At 28.0% G+C, this 8,997-nt stretch overlaps 1 protein-coding gene across 2 annotated transcripts in view; it reads right to left on the bottom strand.

The window, feature by feature from the left end:
• LOC145964146 (DDB1- and CUL4-associated factor 6) overlaps window positions 1-8,997 on the bottom strand; it is an 11,322-nt gene extending 2,325 nt beyond the window's left edge. The window contains exons 1-14 of one of the 2 annotated variants that reach the window (XM_083086583.1): window positions 8,586-8,997; window positions 8,154-8,308; window positions 5,872-5,989; window positions 5,604-5,782; window positions 5,353-5,488; window positions 5,106-5,266; window positions 4,780-4,951; window positions 3,494-4,157; window positions 3,220-3,329; window positions 3,054-3,140; window positions 2,920-2,977; window positions 2,604-2,741; window positions 1,352-1,613; window positions 1,124-1,229 (exon numbers count right to left, since the gene is read on the bottom strand). In XM_083086583.1, coding sequence (XP_082942709.1) covers window positions 1,124-1,229; window positions 1,352-1,613; window positions 2,604-2,741; window positions 2,920-2,977; window positions 3,054-3,140; window positions 3,220-3,329; window positions 3,494-4,157; window positions 4,780-4,951; window positions 5,106-5,266; window positions 5,353-5,488; window positions 5,604-5,782; window positions 5,872-5,989; window positions 8,154-8,308; window positions 8,586-8,676 — 2,437 coding nt within the window. In that variant the 5' untranslated portion in view covers window positions 8,677-8,997. The remainder of the gene's footprint in view (window positions 1-1,123; window positions 1,230-1,351; window positions 1,614-2,603; window positions 2,742-2,919; window positions 2,978-3,053; window positions 3,141-3,219; window positions 3,330-3,493; window positions 4,158-4,779; window positions 4,952-5,105; window positions 5,267-5,352; window positions 5,489-5,603; window positions 5,783-5,871; window positions 5,990-8,153; window positions 8,309-8,585) is intronic. The other variant, XM_083086584.1, reaches the window with a different exon arrangement.

Genomic DNA, 8,997 nt, shown 5'->3' with positions numbered 1-8,997 from the left:
TAACTTTAACCTATTGTCAAGATCATATTCTCGAGTAACATGCAAAAATTCATTGTTTATTAAAAAGTTAACAAAAAATTTAAATGTAATGTATTATTTCCAATATAAATCTAAATATTAATTTTTTTATCTTTTATCAAAATCATCTTAACTAATGTTATGAAGGTTTTAGTTGGCGCTCGTTGTTTATTATAAAGTTATTAAGGAAAATTTAATAAGTAGTATGTAATTTTCTAACCCGGTAATTTGAACCGTGATATATATTTTAAGATCATTCAAGATTAATTCTATTCTATTTCTGGTTTTAAATTGAAATATTTATAGTAATAAAATAATTGAATAAAATAAGCAAAATCAACTTATGATTTTAAACAAGACATTTAAAAACATAGAAACATTTAACATAGTTAAATATTTAACTTAATAGTTAAATATTTGTTGTTACACTGAAACAAGAAAACAGGATATAAATTTACCATTATTACACTTCTAAGATATGAACATAGTCGACCAGTCATCAAATTTCATCAATTTCATTTGTGTGTGGTGTATCTAACAATAAAAAATAATCCAAATAAAAAATAAAAAATAAACATCTAAACATTTCACTCGATTTACCTCGTAAATAATAAATTTGAAATTGTAGACGGCTTGAGAGAAAAAAATATCTTTCATCTTATAACATAGTTTTCAGACTTATACCATGTACTATCATATGTTACTAAACATCACTATTCGTTTACCGAGTAAAATTTTAAATAATTAAAAATTGTTTAAAAAAAGCACATATTTTTAAAGAAAAATTAAAACATAAATTTATTCTTGTATATTGTATTGTTCTATCTGGCATGGTTAAGGCATTTCCTGTACACAAGTAGATCAAAATCAGTGACTAGTCACTGCATACTTCTTATAAATTGGACAAATATATAATATTCAATGCATTCAAAACTGTGATAAAGCCTTTCATTACCAATACAAACCATTTTAATACTTGCACGGCAATAAAAAAACTTTCAATGTAGTTATCTTACTTATGTATTCCACATATAATAGCAAATTATCGCACACACAAGAGAGATCTTCAGAATATTCTATAAAATTTCTTATAAATTTTCACTACCTCTGCGTATTTGGTTAAGGCATGCCAACATTCTGATCATAAAAACTGCAGGTACAGTTATTGTGTCTTTGGTCTCTTCCAACATAACTGCATTTCTCTTTTTCAACTGAAAATAAGATAAAATGTAAATTATTAAGTCTACTTCATCTTTTTACAAGAAAATATTACTTGGAAGAAAGTAATATTCTTTTATTTAAAATATATATATATATATATATTATTATTTACATCTTCTGCGAACTTCTCGTCAAAATTCGACTCATCATTGATTGGCGCCCATAGTTTCACATCGTAATCAATACCAGAAGTGGCTAACATTGGGAGATATGGATGCGGCTGAAGGCAATTTACCACATGTTGATCCGCTTCCAATAGCATACATAATTTCGCGGTTTCCTTCTCCCACACGAATACGTGGCCGCAGTCGCTACCCGACATGACGAAATCGTTGCCCCAAAAGTTTGCTTCCTTAATCATAGTCCTAAAGAAACTAGAGTCAAAAGTGGAGGAAAGGCGAACGATCAGAGATAATTTGGCGGCATTAATATTGTACAGTCCGCCCAGTCCGCTCGGAGGCTTTTTCGGAACTACATGAGTCAATAATTTGGCGTCCGATCCGTCAGATATTATACATTGATATATTTCGATTAAATAAAGTCAAAGTTATCGTTATTTAAGACACTTACCAAATAGATTTGGCATGTATACTGTATAGATTAATAAAATATAATCTGAATCATAAAAACATTTCTTCATATTTTGTTTTTTTTTTCAGCTTCTTGATTTAATTATTTTAATATCTTGTTAATCTAATAATTATAACTAATAGTCTTCAACCTTAGAACTCTTATTTCTTTGCTGCAGCTATATTAAACTATGACATTAGAAACGAGAAACCATATAAATACTTTCTTTGTAAAATATATCCAAATAAATTAACCCATAGAAACTTGTAACAACATTGCTGCAATGCAATATTGCGCAAAGATGTTATTTTATAATATTATTCCAATAATGTTGCAGCAATATTTTAAAATATTGTTTATATTTTTTTTCTTTTATCAGTTTGATTTTTGATAAACTATTTTTACTTAAAATAATTTATTTAATAATCTAGATTCTTTATTGGGTTTCAGAATATTTATTAAACGGATTATTTCAAATTAGAGACGGATAAATGTTATTGCAATGTTGCTGCGATTTTGCCATGCTGTATGGGAATTATTTCATATGCCACTACTCGCACATTTAATATAACAAGTTAATAAAATATAAAAATTTAAAAAAAGCAAATATGAAAATTTCCTTTTAAAAAAATTTATATGATTTCTCGGCTTTGACAATCTATGATGTCGATCAAAAGCCTTATAAAAATTCTGTACAAACCATTCACACGAATTTAGAAGCATATATCTCATATATCGTTCTTCTTATAGATTTAATTTGATGATTAGAAAAAAAAATTAAAAATATATCATACCTCGCGTTCCTATGACCCATGTACTTTTGTTTCACACAAAGCTCTGTTAGATAAAGATCATCGAACGCTTCGTGTCCTTGCGATGAACGAACATTGGCAATCGCTTCATCCATCTCGGCCTCAATTGGATTTAATAACCTGTAAATTATTAAAGTTAAAGAGATGTCAATCCCAAGAACAATAAAAATGAATAGCCAAATCTATCGAAAATAAATCTTTCCAATTGTCTACTAAATTGTTAGTAAAAAGGCTACAAATTTAGTAAGGCTACAAATTTAGGAATAAATAATCTTTATCATAACATTTTACAACAAACCTTTCATCTGATTGCACATCTTCATCATCACTATCAATACATGTAGTTTCTTCAAATTCTGCAAAACATATAGAGAATATTCTGTATTAAAATTTATAAAACAAAATTAATGAAAGAAAATAAATGATATGTACTTTCTCTAATATCGTTATAGTGATGATAGTTGCAATTATTGCTCGGGCCTGCATCAACAGTTCCAGTATTATTACTTCTGGAAGGTCCTGAAAACAAACTGTGTGGTAAAGTCAGTGCATAAATAAAATATCAACTTGAAATAAAAATGATCTTTGAAATACTCACCTGGATGACAGCCATCACGAGTCATTTCATCGCCGACATCGAGCGATATTGTAGCATTGGTTGAACTTTTATCAGAATATATTAAACTCACAGCAGGTTCACTACCATGTCTATATATTAAATCATATGTATTAATTCGGTATGTTTATTTTCACATATTAAGATTCACATATTTAAGATTCTCATCAATTATAAAATGTATCTCTATATTTAAAAAAAAAAACAAGTGTTAAAATTATCTTAATGAGAAAAAATTTAATTTTTATTTAATTACTTTTCAAGGAAATCATCTCTCATTGTTGTTAATCTATCCTGAAGATTCTCCATCATATTCTCCTGTTTGCTAGATATATTAGCACACGAACCCTCATCTTTATTTCTATTTTGATTATATATATTATTATGTTCTGTTCTATTTTGACTACTTATAGATTCTGTGGAAGCAATTTGCGATTGCCTGGTTTGACTAGATTCAGTTTCTATAGGAATATCGTTATTTACATTCGTCGATGTGTTTAACAATAGTGACTGGTTATACTCTTGTGGTTCTTCTCTTGCTTGAGAATTGTCAGTATTATTCGTATAGTTCGTATTTACATTTCTATTAACATCCACGCTTGTATTCCCTAAAAATGACATGCTAATAGAATCAAGCATCGAAATAAAACACATAAATAATCTAATTTTGTTACCAGTTTCTAGATGACCACTTTGCTCAGTGCTTGATTCAGCTGATTCATTGCTTCTCTCCGCGTTTGATTCGGGATTATTCTCAATATTTCGAAAATTTTCTCGTTGCTCAATAACATCTTCCAAACTGTCCTCGCCACCTCCGCTCAAAGCGGCACGAGTAGCCGGGTCATTCAACATTCTACTGAGCACATCCGTCATCCTTTGCATCAGGGACGTATGCAAAATCGGCCTTGCCTGAGCGACTTCTAGTAAATAATATACACAAGCAATATTAAAATTTCTCAAATATAATATCTAGTAAATAATATACACAAGCAACATTAAAATTTCTCAAATAAAATATCTATGTATATTAATGTCATATATAAGTGCAACAAAACTGAATATTACAAATAACATTGTAAATATTATCGGTAAGCTATAATTTTCCACTTATAAATGTAACATATATTCTTAAATGGTACAGAAAAATTGCAGAAACATGGATATAGCATAGATATTTCAATATAACAATGGAATATTCTACATGCACTGTGAAATATTGCTGCAAGATTGCAATAACATTAAACTATCTGCTCTTAATAATATTATAATGTGACATATTATAGTACAATCTTGTATAGTGTAATCTTATAATGTAGCATAACTAATAGTTATATAACTGTTACTTGGTATTTGCTGGGGTTAATGCAAAAAATTTGCCACCGTTGTAAGAAAATTTTCGTGTATTATATCACATTTTATTTATTTAATATCTGGATATTAATTTTTATTTATTATGAGTCAAAATCTCGATTGCCATAGTAACGATAAATATTTTTGCATTAATTTTTTTTATTTTTAATTAATCTTAATATATAAAATTACCTGTACCACTGCGACGTCCTCCTTCTCTTTCTGGACGTGCATCAGGACCAGTATCAGACCAATCGCCGCGTAGCCTTAAACGACGAACTGGTTGGGATAACTTTAAAGGATGTTTCTTGCCTTTTCCTTTTCCTATTGTCGCATCTTTTCGCAATTGCAGACTACCTTGATCCTTAATAATTTTAAAAATAAATAATATATTAATGTATGTGTCAGGAAGAACTAATATCTATTTAAATGAAATGGAAACAACATTGTAAAATAAATGTAAATAAATGTAATGAATAAAATAAATAAATATTATCTCATAATTATTGACACGTTACTTTGATACTGAATAAGTAGAGATGGTCGCTGCTATAGCTGACAAGAACATCCTGCCCGTCCGGACTATAACTGAGCGATGTAATTCTGTAAGAACTACCTTCAAATTCTGGGACAGTGAAGCTGCATAGTGGTCTCATTAATTTGTCTGAATCTTTCCAATCTGAAGAATATGCAGATATATGTACTCTGTATTATTATTATATAACACTGTTATATTTCATTCATCATATATTTCGCAAAAATTACCGGTAGCTAATGTACTAAGAGTTCTTCTGTCAAATATTCTTACAGTGCTATCAGAACAACCAATTGCTATATGATTAGGTGTTACAGGATTCACGGACAAAGCAGTAACGGCTCTTTGACATGAGATTAATACATCCTAAAATAAGAATAATTTTAAAAATGTTCTTTTTCAATGCGTTATAATGTATTCTAAATGTATGATAGACAATTTTAAATAATATTATGAAAAAATTGTAGAGAATAGTGCTTACCTCTCTACATCTTACAGTGCTACATTTATCTTTCACTCTAAGATCAAACCATCTAACTGTCCCATCCTCTCCACAGCTTAGAAAACTATGTGGTTCATCAGATATTGTCGCTATCTCATAAGTAGTACCAGTATGACAAGTAAATTGATTGTGAAACGTCTCTTTTGTTCTCATTAAATCTGCAAAAAAACATTGGCAATTCATAAAAAAATTAATATAACATTCGTTCTCATTATTTAATTTATAATTATACTCTGTTAACTTTTACCTGTGTACAAAATAATGCCATCTCCACTACACGAAACAATACAATGATCTCCACTATTAGGCAAAAACTTGGCACTAAAAATATTTGCTCTGTGACTAGTTTTGTAAGCCGTTAATACCTTAAAAAAATTAAAAAATTAGCACAAAATATTGTATTTTATAATTTATATAATAAATTTATTATATGATTTATTATATAATAAATTATATTATAAATATAATTAATATAAATAAATATAATTATTATATTATAAATATAATTAATATATTATTAAAATATTACAAATCGCGTGTTATATTCAGTAGTGCAATATTTATTTTTTTATACAGAGTGTCTGATAATTAAATTGAGGAAATGTCTTGTATTAATTTTGCGCAATAATTAATGAGAAATTAATTAGAAAAGATCGATCATAATTCGCGCAAATATTAGCATGTGGCGAGGAAAGACAGCCGATTGTTACATGGCTATTAAGCGCATAACAAAGCGTTGAAAGGAGCGCTCTAACAAATAATAATTACATGCGAGTTGTGTGATTCTCGCATCTTTGCAAGCACAGCGGATTGTCTCTTTTCGCCGCGCGCTAATATTCGCACGAATTGGCCGATCTTTTTTAATTAACTTCCTAGTAAGCAAAATGTCAGCAAAAAGTCAGCAGATTGGCAACAGATTCGATCAGAATCGCACACTAGAACCATAGCCATCTGTGTCCGCATTAAGCTTGTGTTCTGGCGACAGAATTTGTAAAATATAATCTGACAGACTGTCGGCAGAAACCGAGCAGGATCTGCGCACGCAATCTGAAGACAAATTGACACCGGAAATCGAACAAGATTTGCGTTTACTTATATTAATGTTATATAAATGCAATAAAATTAATTATTGCAGGTATTACTAAATAAGAGTATTATCGGCGAGTTATCGATTAATTACAATTTTCTTCTAATATGACATAATGTAATATATGTTATATTGTTATATCTCACATAACGAAGGATTAGTTCAATTTAATTAAATTAATAATAAAGTAAATGATAAAAGTAACTAAATTTAAGTTATAAAACTTGAAATATAATAAATTTAGAATTAAATTCTTGCTTTATGCCTTAAGTAGGCATTAAATGAATAATTGTCCATTTATCAGATTGATTCTAATCAGTTTAATATTCTGAATCTCATCTGCTTATATCAGATATCAGAAATTATGAGTGATAGAAATTAAAATGATAGTTACTATATTTTTAATCTTTCATTAATAATCCCTACTTTATAAATATACACAAAATTATCACATATTGTATTGATATGTTGCTGCAATGTTACATTGTAATATTTCTACAGGTGGATAATTTAATATTTTTTATTTTTATTATTATAGTTTATCTTTATATCTTATTTTATAATATAAAATTAAGAAATTGGTTCAAGTCTCATATTTCGAAAAGTACTTAATAAAATATACTTTATTATAGTGTTTTGGAAAACTCTCGAAGTAAGGCACAAAAATATGCAATGAAAAATAGGGATTTCCATTTTAAAAAATAAAGATGATCTTAACCCGATGTTGACAATGCCATATATGGGCAAATTAATACTGTCATTAAGTGTGTCTTTTCAAGCTTTACAACTTTTGTCTGAAACATTTCTTTCTGAAATGCATCCTTTCTGAGATATTTGACCATTTCCAGACTTTTGGGGCATCTTATATATGATAATATATATATATATGCACGTGTATATAAAATAACAAAAACATATTCTTAAAGTAAGAATTAGAAAAATATATTTTAGAAAATTATAATTTTATAATTAATTTTGTAATTTTATAATTAACAATTTTATAATTAAATAACTTATAATTAATTTATAATTTTACTACTACATATATAAATATATTTGTCAGAAATCAAAGATAAGAAGTTACTTTGAATATTATCAAGCATTACATTTCAGGACACATGATTTTCAAGGGCAAAATTAAAAATAATCTTGGCAACATCTTCTCTGACAGTATTCATAAGTAACAAGTTAGGAGAAGTAATAAATTTACCTTACTAATATATATATGAATTACTAATTGCACAGTATTCTAAAATTAAATATGTGCATCATATGTAATATTTGCTTTTTTCAAGACAATTGATATACATTAATAATGTCATTTTAGATATGAATAAATGTGCAAAATATCTTTTTAATTAGCAAATCTTGTCAACTATATAATATAATATTTATATACCTTATATTTATATTTATAATATAATATTATATAATATTTATACCTCATATTTATGTGCATTAGTTAAAACAAGATGTTGATCATCACTTCCAGACAGTATCAATTCTCCAGTACTATTCCAGCAAATAGAATTCACACAACCATTGTGGACTTTCAGTCTCTTCAGCAATGACATACGCTGCATCATCTGTAAACTAGCTGTAAAACTATAAATTAGCAATACTTTTTCAAACATAATAACTCTAATGATGCATAATTTAATATGTGCTACAGATACAAAATTTGATTAACATGACAAAGTACATAGATATATAACTACTTGTTATTTGTCTCATCTATTATAATTGCAAATAAATAATTAATAGTTTAATTTATTACAATAATTGTTTACAATATAAAAAGACATTGTGTAATTTTTTCATAAAAATTATCGCACAATTGTACCGTTTGTATATATTAAATAAAAGAGAATTACCTTTACTGCTAGAATAAAGCTTTAGCCGTGTGCAATCATCGTAAGGTTGATAATAGATATCGCGAAAGATGTTAGTGCGCGTTTTCTTCATAGCTAAATCCTGATAGAAATTCGCTGAAAAAATCCTAATGACGTTATAAATCTTCTGATCCGACTATATATAGACAATATTTCTCAACGACTGGATCAGACAACAGAATTATTGTCAAGCTGACGAAATTTGTCTAAGATTCCCATCAATTTTTCAGAAATTTTTTTGTGTATAATTACGCAGCGAGAGTTCCATCAATTCCATCGACGATGCGACATAGCTCACTCAAAACTAAAAATAAGCATGGTGATGCACGACAGCAAATTTACACGATGTCATTCTGACCACTAACGTTCATCTAAAGTCTCTCGATTTTGCTCA

Source organism: Camponotus vicinus, unplaced genomic scaffold (genome assembly GCF_025532165.1).
Source record: "Camponotus vicinus isolate PSW18456_S1 unplaced genomic scaffold, iyCamVici1.0 SCAF_13, whole genome shotgun sequence".
In the NCBI taxonomy this organism is placed as follows: domain Eukaryota; kingdom Metazoa; phylum Arthropoda; class Insecta; order Hymenoptera; family Formicidae; genus Camponotus; species Camponotus vicinus.
Note: the sequence above shows the minus strand (reverse complement) of the source record. Positions and strands in the feature narration are given on the sequence as shown.